Here is a 22,428-nt window from a genome sequence, read left to right as displayed (position 1 = left end):
GTGTCTGTCACTTGTAGTGTGTTTGGAACTGCCGCTTTCTGTAAAAATTCAACTGAAGGATGCCTTAGGTCCGTGGGCATGACACAAACGTGCTTCATGGGCCACTAAAGCTCTGATCGCGTACCTGCAACACACAGGTCCAGGCCTGTCCCTCTAAATAACTAAACGCATTCGTGCTCGTCAACTTCTTCAACATCATCCCCATCACCTTTGCCACCACATTCAGCTGGCGTAGCAAGCTAGGCATTTTAGCCCGCCTTACATCGCCAGACTTCGTTAAGGATCTCTCTCTCTCTCTCTCTCTCTCTCTCTCTCTCTCTCTCTCTCTCTCTCTCTCTCTCTCTCTCTCTCTCTCTCTCTCTCTCTCTCTCTCTCTCTCTCTCTCTCTCTCTCTCTCTCTCTCTCTCATGGCATCTTAGCCTTGAAACCTTGGGTTGCTTGCTTTCTCTTGATTAACGTATGGATTTTACGCACTATTAGTGCTGAATAAGCGTGCTGGCAATCTTTTAATACTATACCCATTTCAGGTCGTATCTTCCCTGTCTGCTGCAGAGAATCAGCCAGGGTGACCTTGTAAGTGGCACATGACTTTAAATACGCATTTTTATTTTTGCGAAACAACAAAAAAAATTGCGTCGAAATTTTACGGGTAAATTTGCGGCAAATATTTGGTGCTTTGACTTGATATAATGAATACGCAATGTTTACGTCTAGCTTAAATGTTCCTACGACTTCAGTTGAGAATCCGGGTGTACATTTCCTTCGTAACAAATGCAAATAACAACATTGGGCTTGGGACAAAATAACCGGGAGTTTTATTTCCAAGGCATTTGCGGCACGTGCTGCGACTTAGCAAGTCAATTTACCCCCCGGGGGGACGGGGGGTCGTCGACCGGCACGTCGTCGTTCGCTTCCCTCGTCCTCCCTTGATAATCTTCGTCTCGGTGACATAGACGTTGTTCTCCATGACAGACGTCAAAACCATTTCGCCTTGGGTCATGTACTGCACTTTACCATTTTTTAAAAGGACGAGGGGCCCTTTCTTCCAATGGACGAGATCCTTGAGCGGTACGAAGTGCAGGTGTTCATTGTCCACCTTCCGGTTGAACCAGACGGCGCAGTAGCCAGACGCGATCATCTCCATGGTCCACTTGTACGTCTGCGTAAACACACAAACAATGTCAGTGGGAAGGAAGAGCTTGCTAAGAAAGCGTCGCCTGTATTCAAGCCGTACCAAAGTAAACGACTTCAAGAAAAAGTGGCCATAACAATCAACGTTTCAGCGGACCGAGATTCGCGGGAGGAGCTCGCACGCTCGAGTTATGTAACAACGCATACAGGAGACATACGTTCGGAGCTCCCCAACGGGGCCGCATTCTTTGTGCATGGTACCGAGTATCCATATACGGTAGAAAACGCAGTGCTCACCGGCAGGGGCACAAAGATGAAATGACGAAAGCTTGACCACGGTCTGCTTCCGTCCGCATGCCCATTTCGCCATAAGTAGTCTGGTTGCCTGTCTCGCTGCCGTGTGTCTCACTTATAGAAGCACGAAGAGCTCGCAACACAACTATTCTGAAAGGATAACCGTAAGCTAAGCTCTTCGAAACGCGTTCTCCCACAACATCGATAGGTGCTCACCAATTGCGGCCAGAACAGGAGCTCAAGTGGCGCAAACCTTTTTGTTTCGTTCGCAATTAGAGCTAGGAGGCAGCCGTGGGTCAAGGAAGACGTGCGGATTTTCTGCTGCTTTCGAAGAAAGTCATGGTCAACGTAAGTAACGCGGAATCGTGCAGCGCGGGAGGCCAGAGCGCTGGCTAAATATCAAATACGACAAGCCAACTCAAGTCTATTGCGTCCTTTCGAACACCTCAGCGTCCTTCTCAACAAGTGAGAGCAGTGGCGAGAAAATACAACCGCTGTCTTAACTGCACACCGCATGCCAGGGACGCGTATAATCGCTTCGGCGACCCTTCCGTGGCTTAATAACGTTCAGAAAACCAGTACGTCGCAATACGCTGACTCCCCCGCCTACATGCCCCGATTCAGCCGTCCGCCATCGCCACAGCGCCTCCAGTCCCGCTCGCCCAACCTCGCCATTCCCAGTCGCCGACCCACGTGGACGTTCTTTCTTGGAAAGTTTAAGAATTCAACTCCCTGAGGTGCGTTGCAGTTTTGACCTATGCGCGAAATCATCTGTGGAGCCGTCTGAATGCAGTTTACTGGAAGTTCACTTAGAGAGCGTGCCCTGATTGACAGCTGGCGAGCAAATTTCTGATAGGAGTGGGGCACTGCATCGTCGTCCTCGAAAAGTACTTACCGGAGCCATCTTATGCTGTGAGTGTCACTGCTGGAGGTACGTCTTCAATTGTGGTACTACTGTATGCCGCCCGCCTCGCCATTGCTGGCCAGCAAACTGTTGCACTTGTCACTGTGTTGGATCACTGCCCATACGACCTAATTTTCGCGATCAACTTTTTCGTCTCCCATTTGCCTCGATTGATTTATGGGCGAAACTACTCCGCCTTAAGCCTTCTTATTCTCACGCTGCCGTGGTTGAAACTGACCGCGAGCCACGGTTCCTTTCCCCTGGCCACACTCGGTTACCGCTCTGGCACCTGCGCGCCGTTGACGCCGTGTCTTCCTCTTCCTGACGGTGCATACGTATTTTCCCCGTCAAACTCTCCTACCTCTGTGGCCGGCCTTCTTCCGTTGTGACGGATCACCACGCACGCCCTCTGTGCTTGCTCTGATCATATGAAGACTAACGGGACGACTTGTCCGCCGGGCGTTGAGCCTCCGAGACAACACTTTCTCAGTCACCTATATGTATACAAGTATTGTCGTTTGCACCAAGATGCGGATTTCCCCTCTCGCAATCCCGTCTACCCACCTGGTCTGTCTGCGCGGGACTGCGAAACGTGCATTCTTGTAATATCTGACCTACTGTGAATAAGTGATGAACAATACCGCGAGCCTTCCTTGCGAGCCATAATTGAAAGTATTGACTCGGCTACTCCCGACCCCTCGCTGCACGCCTTCTTGCTCCAGGATGGTGTGCTGTACCGCCGCAACTTCCGCTCTGACGGTACTGCATTGGTACTGCTCACGCCCGAGCACATGCTGTTCTCGATGCTACACCAGTTCTATAAAGTCCCATAGTAAGAACAGTGCACGATCTCGGTTGATGCATACCTGCGATCGCGCACGGCGTACCTTTTACTCGCCCGGTGCCTGCCAACCAGCTCAGCGAGGCGTCAGCGCAAGTGATTCTTGCAAACGGCGGAGTATCCCACCCGTCCTCCCAGCTGGTGGTCTTGAACCGTTAGGTACGTTCCGACTGAACCGTTTTATCGGGTCGGCGTCGGCTTACCTGAGTTGGCCCTTTCCCCAAATCTACATCGGAGAAGTGGATTGCGGTTGATACAGTTATGCAACACCTTTCGCCATCGCTGATTTCCTTCCGACAAGTTGTGCCACCGACATCGCTGATTTTTCTCCTGCGTCACGTCTATTTGCAGCACGGCGCTCCTGGGAAACTTCACCAACCGATATCGGTTCATTTCATCCGAAGTTAACGACATCCTTAGCTCTTGCTCCACCCCACACAAACTTTCCACTACCTACCACCCTCCAACGAATTGGCTTACTACGGGACCCTTTAATCTAAAATCTCGTTAGACTGTAAACAATGCAAGTGTCTCAAGATACGTACTCGTTCGCGCTGTGGGGTTATATTTTTCTTTTCTTGGTTTGCTGTTCTTTTTTTTTTTTTTTGCACCGTTTACTTTGTATTTGGGTTCATAGTTTACCTTAACGATTCCTTTTTCAAATTTCGTTTCTGACCGAACTTTGCTAGGAGCTATTCCTTGTTTCTCGTTTTTGACGGTTCTTGTTTTTCTCTCTCGCTCATGTACTTGTAGTGTCCAACGTTCACCACTCATCACTGTAGCCACCGCCCCATCTGGTGTAGCAAGCCCTGTCATTGTCACTAGCAGGGTTTACTTCACCAGTTCACATTAAAGAGCTCTCTCTCTCTCTCTCTCTCTCTCTCTCTCTCTCTCTCTCTCTCTCTCTCTCTCTCTCTCTCTCTCTCTCTCTCTCATTGACGTGCTTTCGTTGTACGGGTCAACTGGCCCCCTAGATTAAGACCTTTGCTTATAACTCGTCCGGCCACAGCATGACTGAAGCTGCTCGTACAGGCCACGACAGCGAACGCACCATCCTGCTTCCGCTTTCAAGGACCGATGCCGCGAGGTCGCTTCGCTCCTTTGCTCACAGAATCACCATGAAGCAATGGAACACACCGGACTTTTCGAATGACCGTCTCTATGTTCAAGACCCCCTTCTTCAGCGCCGTCTTCCGTATGGGTTGTCTCGACCCCAGTCGACTTTACTTTGTCGACTGTGGTTGGGAGTGGCCTTCACGAAAGCCTACTCCTTCCTCATCGGGATGGCCACCAGCGCCCAATGTGACGCCTGTGGGGCGGAAGAGACTATAGAGCATGTGCTGTCTCGCTGCCCGGAATACTCTTCGGAGATGAGCGTGCTTTCCACCGTGCTCAGAAGACTGGCCGGTCGACCATTTACAGTAGAGACTATCTTAGGTCATCGGTCGAGTTCATGGGTCGAGTCCACCATCGAGTTCACAGAAAGCGGCGAAAGCCCTTCTACGTTTTCTGAGCGAAACGAATTTGCATGAAAGACTGTAGTGCCCAAAACGGCACTAGAGAGTGCGCCTTCCCACTCCTATATTAAACCGGGCTCTACACCTGGTTAACCTCCCGGCCTTTCCGTCTCTCTCTCTCTCTCTCTCTCTCTCTCTCCTCTCTCTCTCTCTCTCTCTCTCTCTCTCTCTCTCTCTCTCTCTCTCTCTCTCTCTCTCTCTCTCTCTCTCTCTCTCTCTCTCTCATCGCTTCTATATCTCCTATACACGGTCGCTAAACCACTTTGCCGGTATACACTTTGCTCCCTCCATCTGCTACTACAGACTATGCCAATGACGCTACCACACGGGCAGAACCCGCACGTCAGGTCGGCCAAGCTAAACCGTCAACGTCCCAAACCCACCAAAAAACGCCGTGTGATTGCCGCCACTGCAGCGACGGCTTATCTATTGACCTTGCCGTTTTGTGGTCTGCCTGTCGGCAACCACAGCTGTGGAAGAAACCTTTTCCTGCTGCACCGGATGCCACCGTATATTGCGCTAGGTCACAGACGCTACAAGGTTTCTGCACGGATTCTTTAGGCGTCCTCTAGTCGCCGATAAAGGGACGTTGTTTATGTCGGACGCCTAAAGCCTTACAACGTCCGGAGCCGTCTTCGTGCTCCTCACCACCGGGGCGACGTTTTTCCTACCGGCGGTTAAGTTCCGGAAAAGTTTGGAGACAAGCGGCGAGGAAGTTGAAGCCAGCGTACAAGTCGAACGCGTGAAAGACAGCGGAGCTATGTGTCAGAGTCATGCCAGCCGTGCTGGCAGCGCTTTGAGCAAAGAGGAGGCATCCCAGAAGTGTTCATGTGCCGTGTCACGGAGTGGCTGATACATGTCGTGACGGTGACGGCATGCCTATGGTTGCTCTATATATGGATGTATGCAGGGAATCTGGGCGTTGCCGTAGGGCAGAAGGCGGACAGCCAGCAGCCGGCGCATGCGCGCCAGCCTGTCTCTTCAAAACGAGAAGGCTCGGGAAGCCCTTGGGGAAGCCCTTCGTAGCGTCGTGCTCTGTGTGGGATCGCTTGTGGTTCGCCATTGACGTTGGGACGATCAGGTGCCTGCACCAACCGACTCAATGATCTATACTCTTAGTTTATTCTTTCATCGACCTGCAGTAAACGAACCATGCGGCAGGGGTCTTTCTACGCACAACCCTTTCTCTAATCGCCGACTGCTCGAAAGCCTAGCCTAGCACCGTACTCAATTTCCCGCGCAGTTTTCTTTGCGCAGTGGACACGGTTGCAGATTATAAGCAGTACATAGTAGTCTCGTCATTACTGATGACCACGCGATTAATTTTTGCATCAAACTTCGTATATTGAACAATGCTGCATACTTTGTGGCTGCGTAAAGCAAATTCACTGCGCCACGATACCAAGAATTCAACTGCGCTCTGGTCCCATTTTCCTTTACGTAATTAATAACCATTTTATTGTCCTTTTCTCACGAGTGGTTCAACACGCTAAATTAACAACAGCTTGCCTATACATTGTGCGACGACACCCATTACAAATACGGCCACCCCTTTGAGACCCGCTGTGTTCTACATAAATATTGCTAGAGGTCCTCAGTGCGCTATACAATTACCTGTAATTCGATACATTCGCGATGCCAAGTCATCTCCGATGTTGATGACCGAGCCGTTGTGGTGTGAATCGTTCCAGCGTGCTGTCGCTGGTACAATTTACCGCATGTAAAGAAACGCCGAGAACAGGATTTCGGTACGCCTGCGCGAACTGTGTAACTAGTAGCGTTACCCGAATAGTGCACTTTAGTTGCTCGCGTGGTATACCGCACGTATCAACGGTCTAACCCAGATAATAGGACTCGCCCACCCAGCTCACCACGGACAATAATACCTACACCAGAAGGAGACTAAACCGTCTATTGCTCTTCACAATATACTCTATAAAAAAGTTTCGCTACCTATACCTGCATCCTTAAGCCACTAACCACGAGAAGAACGCTTCACACCCGAGAACACGCTTTACAGCCTATTTCCGCAGGGACTTGTTCTTTTCAAAACAGCTTTTTCCCAGGTAACATAGGAGACTGGAATTCACTTCCCGAGTCAATTCTAGCAGCTGACAATTTTTCCGCACCGTTACAAGCGAGGGAATATGCTGCTTGACTCTCGGGTACCGACTCACGGTCGTAGCCCAAGTCAAAAAGGTAATAAAGAAAAAAAAAACGGTCGTAGCCCAATGGGTAGGAGTAGGACGACTGCACTAGCTCTGTCGAGTCTACAGGGTCGAATCCTGTGTGATTTTTTGCGATTGCAAATGCTATGCGCACAGACGCGGACGGACATTGGGTGGTCCTAAGGTACTCCGCACTTAATTAGTGAAATTAGAAAAGTCGCTCTTTGCAGTAGGTTTTAGCCCACACATTTCAAACAGGTCTGTGGTATCCGCAATGTGTATTGGGGAAGTAACGCACGTTTATCCGCCTTCTTTCCTGTACACACGCAGAAAGATGGAAATTTCACATATTTAACCGCACATATTGCTTGAGTATGTTCGTTAAAAGTATGGAAAAACTTGAACCAACCCTTTTGACGTCGCTCATGTGCCACTCTACGGTGACCTCGGTCATCGGCGGTACTGTCACCTTCATCACAATCTTGATGGTCTTCTCCGTGGCCGTCGTCTCGGTCCTGGTCTTGTGGAGCAGCATGTTGACGGACACGCCTCCGCCTATGTCGACGACGCCCTTGATGGTCGCGGTCAGACTCATGGTTATGTTGCATTCGAACCCTTTGGTGGTGGTCACCTCGTTGACCTCCTCCCGCTCGACTTCTTTATCTATCCAGGCCGTAATCTCCGTTTTCTGCTTGTTGACGTACTTGTGCCTGTAGACGACGCTCGGCTGCTGCAAGGTAGTAGCGCCCGGTGTCATTTCGAACCGGCCGACCTGAAGGGTTACCTTGTACCTGTGAAGGATTATTTTGCACGTGATTGTTCAGTCCGAATGGCGACTGTCATGCGTACTTTGAATGTGCGAAGATGGGAACCTATGTTTTGAGGCCATGTGTCGTTTCTTTTTTTTATCGCTTGCTGGGCGAAGAAAACATGCCATTGTACCTGTTTCATAGACGCACGAGAATGTTTCGTGTACAGGGGTTTGGTGCTAAGTCAAATTAAATTTGTTGCTACCGTCATAGTTCGAGGCGCAGTTTCTCTGCTATCGTTGTATATTAGGGATAAAGGGGAACATAAAAACAAGTTTTGAAGGTGGAAGAAGTGGGCCGCAGTATTCTTGTGGCGATAAAAGTTTGAACGTACGCATCCCACTAATTCTAGCTGTTAGGATTAAGCTGGCAGTTCACTACATTGGGTAACAGAGCAGGAATAATTCATGGGTGTGCACTATTTTCTGGGCTGAGATTTCGCTGAAATGTTCAGCTTGATGTGAAACAAATGCAAATAACGCATTGTTTTTCGACCACAGCAGTAAGAAAAAGCTCTCGCCAATACCAGCTGTTAACGATCGATTCAAGAATATGTGCTTTTACCGACGGTCATGGTTGCGGCAACAAAACAAAGCTAGCCAAATGTTTACGATATCGGCTAACTGGGCAGGAGAGCACACTTTGAATTAAAAATGAACTACACATTTGGTCTTGCATTTAGCAACGCGTGCACAGAAAACTATGACGAAACATGCAAGCACACACAACGTAGGAACAAGTGAGAACACACGCACGCGTATTTTGCACCAAAACTGTTAGCCTCGGGATTTTCCGTGGTGTCCGCGTTCATAAAGGAAGTGGAAGCCAGCCATATGACGGAAGAACAAGAAAACAAAAAGATTGAATTGGCCGCGTATGACCTTGCTTTGCCGCGAATGTCGTCTGAAGACGATAGTACTCTGCCGAACCTGTCACGAACACTCTCCCAGAATAAAACTCTCCCAGTCAGAATAAATGAGTACGCAATTAGTTCATCGCTGAAAATACCGCAGTTACATGCCTCTTGTGCGTACCTACAAGTGTCTCATTGACACTTTCATGAGTAGGACAGTAGTTCTCAAGTTATATAATTAATTAGAATCAATTAATTAAGTCACAGTAGTGAAAAATTACTGTCCGCTTCTCCACAGTACAGCAAACATTATGCACTAGGTTTTTTTTTTCGAGTAACGCCATTGCCTTTTTTTTTATTCTTTCGAGTGACGCCATTGCCTTTTTTTTTATTCTTGGTGCATGATAGCTGGGACACCGAGTATACTCCCTGCTCAAGTGTTCTTCAACGGTTTTAGATGCGACGCTGAGAGCATTTCTTGTCGGCGGCCCTGTCCTTCCTGCGTGCGTCCGTCGTCGTCGGCGTCCGCACTCTCCTCCGCTCACCCCCTCTCCTCTCCGATAGTGAACACTCTCTCGCGAGGGGCATTGGATTGGATCCGATTGGCTTGGCTTGGATTGGATTGGATTGGATTAAAGTGGATTGTGTTAGATTGTGTTGCGTCATAGCCGCGGCAGACGCACTGGCGCCGGCGCGTGCCCAGGTGAGAGCGAACACTCTCTCTCAACATCTGCGGGTGTGCGGCCCAGCGCGCTCTCACTCCGCCGGTGGGCGGTGCTGCGCATGTGCAGTACTCTCTCTCTCCGCGGTCTCCTCTCCTTCGGGCGCGCTGCGCATATAACCGGTGTGCCGCTCTCCGGCGGCCTTTCGGTCGACGGTTGCTCTCCGCCTGCGCTTGAACCCCCCTCAGCGTCGCATCACACCAGGGTTCCCGCGAGGGGAGGTGGTCGTAATTTTTTTGGAGGGGTGACTGAGTCGAGTAACATAAAGACGGGCAGACAGACCAAAATTTTAATGTAAGCTACCTCTATCACTCAAAAGAAAAATCTATAACCAATGCATACTGCCGGTGATGACGTACGGAGCTGAAACTTGGCACCTTACTACACAATTGGAAAGCAAACTTAGACCGGCAACAACGGTCCACGGAACGAATAATGTTAGGAATAACACTCAGGGACAGGAATCGAGCTACCTGGATGAGAGAACAAACTGGGCTTGACTATATCTTAGTTCAAGTAAAGAACAAGAACTTGGGCTGGCCATGTAGTGCGACAAACCAACAACCGGTGGACAGTCAGGGTAACAGGGTGGATACCAAGAGATGGATCTAGGAGAAGGGGAAGGCCATTAACCCGGTGGGGAGACGGAATTTGGGGGGTAAACTGTGGACTCGAGCAGCGCAGGACAGGATCGGTTGGAGGTCAATGGGAGAGGCCTTCGTCCTGCAGTGGGCCTGTGTAGGATGCTGATGATGATGATGGTGATTATGATGATGATGGTGAGCAATCCTGTACCAGTCATGAATATTAAATAAATTGGGAGAAAAATTAAACTTCGACGCCAGTGAACTTACGTTTAAAAAACAGGTCAAAGAAGTGTTACTTAAGCAAAACGCTTGCAATACTGATATATAATTAAGGGTTTGAAATATAGGTGTACATGTTCCCCTAAAGGTAGAAATTAAAAACCGTTACAAACAAAAATACATTCATACGTAATTGTGACGTGGTAGTGTTCCTGGTGAAACTTCAGGCGTACGAATTACAGCGTTTATGTGTACACTGTTATCCTTCTGTGAATTTTAGACCTATGCTTTGTATAATACATAGGAAATGTAGTAATGACTTTGCTTTGTGCTATCTCTCTATTACGATTGTGCTATTATGCTTAAATTTTTTGAACAGACGTGTAACTATGTACGCTGTAAATCGGATGGCTGAGGCCTCTGTCAGGCCCCTTCAGTCTCAGCCTCCCCTTGCTTTTCCCAAGAAATAAATATCAAATACTCAAAAATCAAATGATTCACAGTACTATTCACAAGCAGATATCATGATCTATGCTTCACAAGATTTTCGACATTTCCCGTAGCGTACGTAAGCTGGACGTAATAGGCAATAAAGAAGACATTAAAATGCGAACCAAAAGAAAGCTCTTGCATTTGATGGCTGGACACCAGTGCTGCGCACGCGACATGGGGCTACACCGAAGTTGTACTCCTGCGCTCCCTGCGCCGTGCAAGAAGCAGGGTATACGCAATCATGAGCGGCACCGCGGAACACACGCGCAGGTAGGCGACTTTATCAAGAGCACGAATCCTAATCGCACATTCTGCGGGGAATTCGTGAGATCTCGGTGTGCAAACACACAGAATTCACCTAATGGTGATCACAACACCCTGCTCATCGAGATCACAGCAGCACCGGGGCCCAACCAACGTTTACAACAAACACTAATCATCACCACCACCACTTCCACCGCCACTATCATCATCATCACCATCATAGTTTTATCGGGGTGTCCAGGGTGTTTTTCGCTGGCGCTCCAGCTCAGCGCTGCAGCCATGTCTGCAGTACCGTACGACGACATTACAATTTTTGACACTAAGCTGGCACAGGGCGGAGGATCTGCCGTAGTGGTGTGGAGGTTTAGGCTTAGCTTCATCATATCAAGGAGATGGTTGTAGTCCGGGTCCTACCTCCATTTTTTAACACCCTCGTTTTAAGTTATATTTTTCATTGGTTAGCTTAGTTTTCGCTGTTGTAGACTATTATTTTGTATTCGTTTGGTAATGTTAGGTTGCGTTACGTGTCGTTACGTTACGTTACGTTACCGAAGGGAGAGCGAAGCAGTGCCAGATGCGGCAGGTTTTTTTTTTTTTTTTTTTTTTTTTTTTTTTGCGATACACCCGTGGACTTCACTTTAGTGGAGCGCTTATTGCACCGTCGTACGGCACTCTCGACACGGCCTAATTTTACTTATGTCTACCTCTAGTGTCCGAATCCAATATTTGCCCCTGAATTTCTTATTTTATCTCTCCATTGATTTACTTGTCTTCTCCTGCTTAGAGCAGATCGCATCAGAACAGCTCCGACTGCAACATGCGGGAAAGCCTGCAAGTGCCATGCTACTCATTTACTTCGTCTACTGCTGTTGTGTCGATTGATTGTAGGGTTTAACGCGCCGACGCAGCGCAGGCGATGAGGCGCCCCGTAGTTGAGGGCTACGGATTAATTCTGACCACCTGGGGATCTTTAGCGTGCGCCGAAATCGCGTACGCACGGGCGTTTTTGCTTTTCGCCTCCATCAGAAAAGCGGCCGCCGCAGCCGGGAGTCGAACCCACGTCCTCGTGCTCAGCAGCCCAACGCCTTAGCCACTGAGCTCCGCGGCAGGTACTGCTGGTGTACCTCACAGCTCAATGTCGCAGGTATCGCTGGCGGTGGGATTTTATACCATCTAAAACGACCGCCGCGAAAAGAGTTCTGGCTGCGGAACTGTATACACATGCGACCGAAAGGGCTGTTTTTTCTCCCGCGCTGTTTGTGGAGATGACGCAGGTTGTACGCATACTTACGGCTTGTATATACGGCGCTGTGTCATGTGGGTGGTGTTGTACCAGCAGTCGACCCAGCCGACCTTAGTGTAGTCTACGCTCGCCAAGTCTGCTGCGTATTCTTCAAAATACTTGTCCAGGTTGAAAACTGTTGATTCGCCTGTTAAACAAATAGCGCCGGTTTGACAGTGATGTGGAGAGAGTCGTGACCACTGTGGTTTGAATGCAGCCTTATAACTTTACAAAAGAAGAGGTCTCGTGTCCGCTGGAGGATATTCAACCGACCTTTGCTACTAAAAATATAGTTCGGATAAATTTCATTCAAATGTTATTTTTTTTGGAAGAACTTGGGATTTATTGCGAGAAATTGTATGAATATTCGCTCTAAGATTGCTCGCGCATCTGCGTGCTCAAGTCACTTTCTTTACATTAGCGTGTGCCATTTTGCACACTGCTGGTGGGTTTGCCATATCTCCATTGATTTCACCAATTTAAACGTAAGCGAACAGCGCGTACAATGGGTGCAGACGACCCGACGCAGAGTTGTGTTGCCTTTTAGAGCGAAGCTGTTTTGGCTAAGGTTCCGCGTGTTTTCTTTCTGCGTGTGCGCAAACTCAGGTCCCGGATGTGGCGCGAAATCGTTTGAGTCTACGCTTCGCACCAGCCTCTGTTTGCCGGCATTTCAAGCGCTTACGATGTTACTTTCCTACGGTTCCTGCAGGGGGCGGAGGTCAACGTTCGCACCGCCCTCACTCTCTTCCCGTTCCAATCGCTTCGCGGGCATAGTTTCCTCCAGGCATTCAGGGCCTCTGTCCCGTCGTCAAGACAAGTTGCCGTACTCTATTATAAATGCTGTCTCTCTCCTTTCGTCGCAAAGGGGAGGCAGCGTAGATTCAGGACTTCGTTGGGCATTCACCTTCACAGAGTGGAACGCCTCGTAAGTATTTTTATCCCGTTGTACGCGCTGTTTGTGTACGCTTTGATGGCAAACCAACCAGCTCAACATTTAACGCTGGCCAACTAGATCTAATCAAATGTAATTTCTGCTCTTTTTGTACTCTAGGTTTATTCAGCGCAATCTTCTCCTGTTCAAAAGCATATATTACTTCCTTATTGCACCAGCTTTTCGGTTTCCCCTCACTTTCCATCGGTCTGCATGCTTGGCTTCATCCATCATAATTGTTGTAAAGCCAGTTATTTTTTTTTTACGTTTTTAGCGCCACTTTTCAATGTCATAATCCGCCATATCAATTACTGCATTTAGTTTGTTGTTCAAATTAGTTGCTCCTTCTGTACTTACGGCTGAATTTGCCCTGGCTGCGCTTCCAATGTGCGAGACTAACGGCGTGTGGTTCTTTGTTAAGCCATTTATTGCTTTTTCACCGATCTTCCTCTCGTTGATTGATTGTAGGGTTTAACGCGCCGACGCAACGCAGGCGATGAGGCGCGCCGTAGTGGAGGGCTCCGGATTAATTTTGACCACCTGGGGATCTTTAACGTGCGCCGAAATCTCGTACACACGGGCGTTTTTGCTTTTCGCCTCCATCAGAAAAGCGGCCGCCGCGGCCGGGAATCGAACCCGCGACCTCGTGCTCAGCAGCGCAACGCCTTAGCCACTGAGCCACCGCGGCGGGTCCGATCTTCCTCTCACGCTGCCTTTCATACAGGGGGTTGCGACGATAATTGGAACACTTTAAAAAATTTTCCTGAGCGAACCGCCGCTCTGTTCGCGCTGAAACTTGCCACGAAGGTCGCATTTTGTGGTCTCTTTTGTTTGATACCGGGAACAACGATGGTACTTACCTGTGTATTCTGAAAATAAATAAAAACAATTTTCGCCTATGGGAAAATGGCAGCTGATTTGGAAGTGCGAGCCAGCGCAAGTTGATGTTGGAACGACGGAACCACCTGCAGAGTGAAACGCACGTTTGGGATTCACGTACGGAGCCAAATGGTGCAGCAGACGATCAGAAAATGCACCTATAAATGAGCTAGCAGACGATCTGAAAACCCGGTTGTCGGGCTCGCACGTCAAATCAGCCGCCATTTTCCCATAGGCGAAAATCGTTTTTATTTATTTTCAGGATAAACAGCTAAGTACCGTCGTTGTTGCCGGTGTCAAACAAAATAGACTACAAAATGCGACCTTTGTGTGAAGTTTGAGCGCGAACAGAGCGGCGGTTCGCTCAGGAAAAAAGTTTAAAGTGTTCCAATTACCGTCGCAACACACTGTAGGGTTTCTAGGACTGCACTACAGTCTATGCTGGGCTGTTTATTTCCGCGGTCACCCCGTTTTTTTGTCCGGCCAACTTGCGTTCTCGATTCACTATTTCTATAGCTGGTTTTCCTCATACATGTATAGCAAATTGTGATCTGTTTATCCATCGAAATCTTCCTTGTGGGCGTTCATATCTCCTACCCAGTAATCCCGCCCGAGTCCTCGAACTCGCTTATGCCTCTCGTCAAACAATTCAAAATTTCCTCATTTTTCTTCCGCCATGCATGCACTAGCGGCACAAGGTAACACCCCATCCTGGAACCACCGAACGTAGAGGTGTGTCGATACTACAGCGCCCCTAGCTAATTGCCGTCTGCGTCATCCACCGACGTACCTCAACTCCGGCCGGCCTGCGCCCTCCCGGCGTCCAATTGTTCCCGCCGGCTTGCACGCTCCCCGCTTAATTAGGTCGACGTTCGTCAGCGGCCGCTGCGAAAGTACCTGGCGCGTACGGTTTGGCTCTAGGACATCCTACGCGGCAGTGCATACGCTTGTGAATTTTAGTTTACAGAAATAAAAGCAGAAGTAATCAAAACGTGCAACAGATACTGACTTGCTGAAAAAGCCTAGTAATTCCTCACGGCACTGCGTAGCGCATATTCGCCCTAACGGCGCGATCGTTTGTCTGCTTAGTTTTGGTCCCCTCTTTTGTCGTCCAAGATTCGGAAATAGGGCGTCTTCATTTTTATACTTGGAGCCATTAATTTCTTGCGGGGGCACCGGATTAACATAATAATAGCCCAACGTGGAAGTACCGCAGTGGTCTTTTTTGCGCATGCTCTCCAGTACCAATGACTAGCCTCCTTTCCCTTGGCGTGGAGTGATTTAAACAGTTACTCACCCATAACCGGAGCCGTGTTTCCGCATATAAACTAGAAGAAAAGTTTGACAAAAGTATGGAAGCATTGCTTAAGGAAAACGAGCGCTAAAAACCAGGATAGAAAAAAAAACGAAGAACGACGAGACAGATGCGCTACTAACAACTTATTTATTCCGAGGAAAGACAGGGGTATAAGTAGCTTGTCTACAAACACACAAACATGCACAAAAAATAAGAGATGTAAAAAGATACTACGAAAAGATAAGATCGAAATCTAAAAAGATAAGATATGCATACTGTTTCTTTCTAAGCTTTTTTTGTTTTTGCAGGGTTTCTATTTCTGGTATCTCCTGCGTACCAGCCTCTCATTTATCTATATAAATGCAGCAAAATTACTGTGTATCTGGAAGGAAGCATATTTGTCTCCGGTTTTCTTTTTTTCTTCAAATAATTGCGTAACACGTATTACCACACATTGGCAAACGTTTCATAGTTAAATAAGCTATTTTTAGCTCATGGTCCCGAACATAAGGTATGAAAGCCAGTTTAATACTCAATATAACGGGCGCCTCTATTGCATCGAAACGTCACCATATTCTGTGTCTTCAACTATAGCCTTTCAGGAAAAGAATGATAAGGGAATCGTAGAAGCTGAGGGCTGTTTGTATACTAAAAAAATCAAGAATATTATAATGTAGTTTACATATTGAAAGCACATATGTCACCAGTTGCATATCATTTCATTTCATTCATTTCCACCTTAAGGGCCCTGAGGGCATTACATAAGGGGGGGGGGGGGGGGGGCGTGCAGAAAGGTATGACACAGCGCTAAAAAAATTACAAGGCAACAAAGAAGAAAAAAGAACAAGTGACAAAGGTACAGCAATAATAGCAGCAAGTACAAAATTACAGTACAAAAATACAGTTCGAAAGTACAAAAGATACAGCATTAAAGAAAGGAAACACATAAGGCACATTTGATACGCAGTCGCACATTTGATATCAATTGGGATATGCAACATATTTTAAGGCCTCCTGGCCAAATTTGCCTGGTTATGTCATTTGGTCTTAAGAGTTTCAAATTCTTGACAGGTTCCATCCTGTAAACTCAGCTGAGCGCATCCAATCTGTTTTTTTTTTTCTGTTCTAGAAGCGGTGTCATTGTGTCCTTGAAAACGTTGAAAACCGTTGAATTTGCAAACGTTCTTTTTGGACCTTGAATGTTGTGAGAATTTTTGCAGACCCTCGAAAATCCTTGAATTTCTGGAATTTTTTTCAACAAGCATAAGAGCAATAAGAGTCTACGGATGAATGAATGAGCGCTGCTTGGTTGGTCATCGTTAGCAAATAAAATTTGCGTTTTGTTACCCATTGAAACTGCGAAACCGAGTGACTTTAACAAACAATTATGACAAATTGTATAAGAAAGAAATGCCGGTCGCTGGAGCCATCATTTGAACAAGGAGGCTTGTCTGAAGGCAAGTCGTCTTGTGGAAACGCTGGCTCCCGAAATTTTGCCATTTTCTGACGATTCCTTGTCATTTCAACATTCTCTTTTCCCCTGAACGTCAGCATAATTCAGATCTTTGGAAACGTGGTCCCCATCTAAATGATTACCGCTTGCTCTTCCAATTCCACTTTTCTGATGCTATCTACCAGCAGTTCCTGAAACGATTATCCTGCCTCACAACCCGGTTCCAGAATTACTTAGCTAGCACACCTGATATGTGGTTAGTTCCATTTCCCTGAACTAACTACTATTTTTCCAAACATTGCCACATAACATTCCTTCATGTTAAACAGAAACAACGTCTAATTTTCAGGACGGAGGTTTACGCGACATGCCCTTCGTCATGCTTACGTCAATTGGTAAATGTTGTGTACAGTTTTTTTTATTTACATATTTTGTCGGTCTGTTGGGTTGAATTCCTTTAGTAATTACGAAGCGTAAAGTGCGGGAAAAGTTTTGTCTGTCATTCTCTTCTCCGCTTTTGTTGCAAACCAATGCTGCTGTTATACAGATGTTTTTGTAAAAATATAGTTCTTGTATCACGTGATTGTATATATATATATATATTTTTTTTTAATTATCACTGTATCCATGTGTGCCATCGAAATTTATATTAGACCCCCTAGCCCCGCCAAGCTGCGTATAGCAACTTTTACGCGAGGGTGACCTTCAACATAGTAATGTTGAAAATAAAATTGATTTGATTTGATTTGATAAAGGTAGGCAACGAAGACTGGCGCCGCCCATCTGTGCCTCCGATGTCTATACTGACTGCGACGTTTCAATCATCTGCAGCTCTGGTTCAAGACTTGATAAGTTTCATTTGTCTTACCAAAAAAGGCAGAAATGATTTTAAACTGCGTCTCAACTGTTAAGTGGGGCCGCCTATGTTTTTTTCTAGTCGTAGTTCCTTACGAAACTGACATTGGCTATCCTAAACTGCTCCAAAAAGTTTCATTCAAAAGTTTTAGCCTGTGATGAGTATATTGGTGCGTCCGTGCTAGAGACACCTGCCAGCCTCTAGCCATGAAGACAAAATACAAGTTTGTTTTATTCGAAAGGTTTTTATAGTGCTTCCAGCGCTTGTCCTGATAAAAACTATGCTTTATTCACTGATACATTAATCAATTTAAGTTGAAATTCTGATTTTCCCGCTAAATCGTGTGTTTTCGTGGTCTGCAATGACATCACAGGAACCAACCGCTCTGCAGCCTGGGGTGCCTTTATTCACGCGTCCGCCGTACAGGGTGGAGACACGTATACGCTGACGCCGCCATTTTGGGTCACTCGCTCGTCCCCGAAGCAAGTCGTTGTATCAAAACCGCGCTAAAATTATCGCCGCAACGCGGTTTACTGGCGAGGTTTGATTCATCTTCTCTGTTTCGTGTTGCTGGGAATCGTGGGAAACGAAAAGAGCACGTTGTCCCAATTGCGGCGGCACGGGATCGTTCAAAGGGTGTCTCCAGCCTATACGGCGGCCCTGGCTTCGAGGTATCTTACGGCGGCGTTCGCGCGTTTGTTTACGTTACTGAACCTAGATGGCGCCACCATACCGTAGCAAGCCGTTTTCTGCCTTTGGTTTGTTTTTGACCGTATTTAAACCTGGCTTGTTTTTGTTCTGGGAGAAAATAATCCTTTCGTGAAACATAGTGCTCGCTCGACAAATATGGTCACGTAAGACACCGTTGCTTGCGTCAATCGGCCAGTGTCGTCTGAGACAACCCCAAAGCCCCGCAGTGCTGTGCAGCTAAACCAAGCATAGTGCATGCTGTACCAACAGCAGTACGCATCAGTACTTCTATGTTTACATGTGCTTTCGTATCTTTCACTGTTTGTCCCACCATTCTTATTGCTTTAAAAAGAATGAGGCCTAAATTTAAGCACAAATCGCTCGTTCTGCAAGCTTATAAGCTCAGCCTGATTTGCGTTTGATTTTTTTGCCGGCCTCCGCCAATCGCAGAGCAGGCTGGTATGACATCATAGGCTCTGTTGCGGGAAACGAGCGAGTGGGTCGCATGGCCATTCCCTTTTTCCCTAATTATATAGCTTATTTGAGCGAAGTTTGCGTTAAAACTGGTGTCAGTATAATTCTCACGAGGCCGTCTTTTGAAGGAACCAAACTTGTGTTTGGTCTTCAAGGCTATTTAAAGGGACACTGAAGTGAATTTATCAAGCTCCCGTTTCTGCTTGCACTGCGTATATTAGCTCAAATGAACACACTTTTCATCGTTTATCCGGGCGATAAGGCTGTATTTATTTTATAAATCCTGCAAGAAGAAAAACTATCATGTGCAGTTTGCGGCGGCTGCACCAACTAACCGCAGTGACGTCAGGTAAAGGTCCTACGTGATTGGACGATGTCCAAGATTAGCATTCAAACAAGTTTCGGTTTCGGTTCTGTGAAACAACATGCTTGGCATCCGATGTTATCGTTGGATGGGCATTCTCGATATCTCATCGCCATACCGCGCTTCTGTCATGTAGTCGGCTGTAAAATGCTTCAGATAAGCCTACTACTAGAACGGCTTGAAATCGTAGCAAGCACTAGCCGAGGCCTACGCAGGGGATGAACGCCCTCCGCGTCACTGCAGACGCTCAAATGCCATGCGCTTTTCCCGCATATTCGGAGCTTGCCTCACTCATGCATGTGTCTTAAAAAGCGTGTTCGCACCAGACCAAGGGTCTGCTGATTCTGGCATGTGCCCACTGCCGGCAAGCAGTCGATACTTATGGCAACAGCACGCCAACGAGAAGTCGCTAGCGCGTCAGTGTCAGTCCGCGCGCGTTCTGCGAACTCGCTCGTGGAGCACTGAACGTTACGGCCCAAAAATGGTAAATTCAGTATAGAAAACATCGGCGGGAAACGAAGAAATCAACTTACAAAAAAAAAAAGGATGCACCCTCGAGAATCCGAACTACATACCTAGCGCTCAGACCACTGGGCCATGAGCCAGCGCTGCCGATGTTGGACATATAAGGTATATAATGTATAATCAGTTTATATTTTTATTTAGTTTTCGCATTTCAAGTATCTTAAATGATTAATTGTTGTATAGCGGTCGTGCAGTAAGCGTCCCCCAAGTTTCCACAATGTCTCACGTCTAGCAATTGCATTTCTTAGACGGAAAAGCGTTTGCAGATGTGTGGTCGTGCTGCTGACCGCTCTGCTTGTTCTCCCAGCGCAAAAACGTGCTTCGTGCTCCCTCGTTTTACGCTGTACGGTAACAGTATCAGTTGATTTTATTTCCTTAGTACCTATATTGACTTCGCTGACTCTTCTCCCGCCTTCAAGTGGCCTTACAGTTTCCTACTAGCGTGCCAGTCAGCGAAGCGTCGCATGTGCGCTTGTCCAGCGCTTGTGTGGAGCAACCTTGACTTGGAGCTAGATACAGTGTACAAGCTAAGAAAATAACGAAAGGCACATTCTTCCATTCACAAACGTGTCGTGGCTTCGTTTCAACTGAGCGAACGAATTGTGACGACCCGTCGGCGGCCGCGGCCTAAACACTGGTCCGACTTTCGCTTTCGGAAGGTTGGCGAGGCGTGCAGTAGTGCAGTTAAGCCCAGTATTTTTTTCTTGACGTCACACGAAAACGCCACAGAAAATGGGTGAGGATGCAGAGAGGGGGACAGCATTTTCTAATTGATTTTTCTACTAAATATATCCGCGTAAACGCACCCAGAGTGGTCTAAACATGTCCTAGAAACTCCGGACTGCAATTTGCGCTAGTAATACCGCAATGTTTACAAATCACTTCAGTGTCCCTTTAAATCACCCCTTTGCCACACCTCTCTGCCATATATGTTCCCCGCTTTTCTCGCTGCATTTGGCTGAGATTGTGCTAATCGATTCACATCCGCATTACACGCGCGCAGAATATGTCTCACTAGCACGAAACAGTCCCGGCACGTTTTAAACGCTGCGTGAGCGCTCAATTATTTTAAATCTCTCTATGCAAAGTTTGCATGAAGGAAATCAGCTTCTTACCAGAGCAATCGTAGCCGCAGTCACTGTCCGAATTGATTTTTCTATCATGGCTTTGGACACCTTGTCACACTCTCGGTGTCTTAATCTTCGTGCTTTTGGCGTTGGTACCTGGGTCTTCACTTCATCCAGTCACTCATAATGTGACGCATAGTTATTCTTGTCTCGCGCATCCAGATATCGAAGTCGTGGTGAGCTTTGCCTCGTTGCAAAAAAGAGACCCGAGATAGCTTGCAATTTTAACTTTTTCGCGTGGGGATCAACGCATATTTTTCTCCACGATAATTTCCTAGCTGCCTCTCTGTTGCGGGTGCATGCACAGGATAATTTAGACAAGTAACTTTAGGTGTCGCGACGGGCGGGTGTTACTAGGAATAGCGGAGGTTGTAGGTTTTTTGTGTTGTCTATGCAATGCACTTGGTTGACTTCCAAATCTGCCACCTGAGCTGCAGAAAAATATGTCAGTCGCATATGTCGCTGGACAATGAAATAAAAGCAGATGCTGAAAGCAGAAAGAAGTTTGATCGCGCAAAAAAATAAGGCGAACAATTCGAAGCTCTTGCCACACTGTCCAGAAGATTAGTTATTGTTCCTCTGCAAACACCCAAGCTTATTTTATCACCACGGAAAGTTTGCATATAAAGGTATGCTTTTGTTTTTTCTAGTTCTAGTCGGGATGATGCTGTATGAGGTACATTCAAAATTGTTCTCAAATTTTGAACGGCATAACACGAACTACCTCTCGCCTCAACTCCTGGGCTATGAGTAATAGCTTATGGCTCTCATAAAACTTTAGTTCAAGGTTTCCAAGTTTGAGCCATCTACAAGTTTAACTTGCCATGTCTGTACTCTTTCGCGAGCGCCTGTTTTATTTCACTTGAATTCGTTGCCCTTTCACTTCACAATATCGTCTAGCTCGTTGCGCGTGCTGTTACTATCGCCTGTTTTATCTGCTGTTATTATCTTATAGGCATGTAGAGCACTTCTTTCCCTGTACTACTACTGCCAACAATCACCAGTTTTATGATTCGTATCTCTTGTGCACGGGGAATGAGTGACGACATTATTGAGAGAAACCTAAGTTCAACTAAAACACGTGCGCATGGCACTGCTTCATGCGTACATACATGACCCCGTGTGCATGTATGTATATACATGCACACGGGGTCAGACGCATGTTCAAACGTGGTCTCTCTCCTCAATCCATGCATCTATGTATGTAGGTATGTCTTTAGGTGCGTACGTATGTATGCTTGCATGCATGCATGTATGTATGTATGTGTGTGCGTGCATGTGTTTATTTGCGCGTGAAAGTATATGTATGTATGTGTGTATGCACGCATGTGTGTATGTGTGCATGTATGTATGCAGGTATGCATGTATGGATTTGTGCATGTGTACCCGTATGTATGTATGTATTTGTGCATGTGTGTTTGCGTGTACGCATGTATGCACGCATGCACGTTTGTGTGTGTGCATTTATGTATGTATGCATGCATACTTGAGTATATATGCGTAAGTATGTATGTATGTATGTATGTATGTATGTATGTATGTATGTATGTATGTATGTATGTATCTGTGTATGTATCTATATATACACACATACCACGAGCCTTCGTATGCATCGTGATGAAACCACCAGCAACACGAGAGGGTATCGCACCGGCCTTCCCTCCACCCCGGAATTCCCCCTCTATGTAGCCCAGGAATGCTTCGAAAATAACTAACTACACTTTTTTTGGATTATCCGTATTGCATCAT

At 47.0% G+C, this 22,428-nt stretch overlaps 2 protein-coding genes across 2 annotated transcripts in view; one reads left to right on the top strand and one right to left on the bottom strand.

Annotated features, from left to right (window-relative positions):
- Positions 1-22,428, top strand: part of LOC144149266 (inositol-trisphosphate 3-kinase A-like) — a 488,782-nt gene that overhangs the window by 252,034 nt on the left and 214,320 nt on the right. The gene's annotated exons all lie outside the window — the stretch shown is intronic.
- LOC144148781 (uncharacterized) lies at positions 802-21,113 on the bottom strand. The gene is made up of 5 exons (XM_077680292.1): positions 20,668-21,113; positions 15,191-15,221; positions 12,093-12,231; positions 7,265-7,646; positions 802-1,159 (listed from the first exon to the last, which is right to left on the bottom strand). Exons 1-5 carry the CDS (start codon positions 20,713-20,715, stop codon positions 863-865), a joined length of 897 nt encoding a protein of 298 aa, XP_077536418.1. The 5' UTR covers positions 20,716-21,113; the 3' UTR covers positions 802-862.

Source organism: Haemaphysalis longicornis, unplaced genomic scaffold, assembly GCF_048455015.1.
Source record: "Haemaphysalis longicornis isolate Haplotype H1 unplaced genomic scaffold, Haemaphysalis longicornis Haplotype H1 scaffold_8, whole genome shotgun sequence".
NCBI lineage: Eukaryota > Metazoa > Arthropoda > Arachnida > Ixodida > Ixodidae > Haemaphysalis > Haemaphysalis longicornis.
The sequence above is the reverse complement of the archived record's forward strand: the minus strand, read 5'-3'. Positions and strand labels throughout refer to the sequence as shown.

Excerpts from the sequence above, each read along its gene's own strand:
- LOC144148781 (XM_077680292.1), bottom strand. The coding sequence starts at position 20,715 with ATGATAGAAAAATCAATTCGGACAGTGACTGCGGCTACGATTGCTCTG. Across the intron at positions 15,222-20,667 it reads CTGCGGCTACGATTGCTCTG|TTTATATGCGGAAACACGGC; the intron begins GTAAGAAGCTGA and ends CTTTTCTTCTAG. Across the intron at positions 1,160-7,264 it reads ACATGAGCGACGTCAAAAGG|ACGTACAAGTGGACCATGGA; the intron begins GTTGGTTCAAGT and ends GTGTTTACGCAG.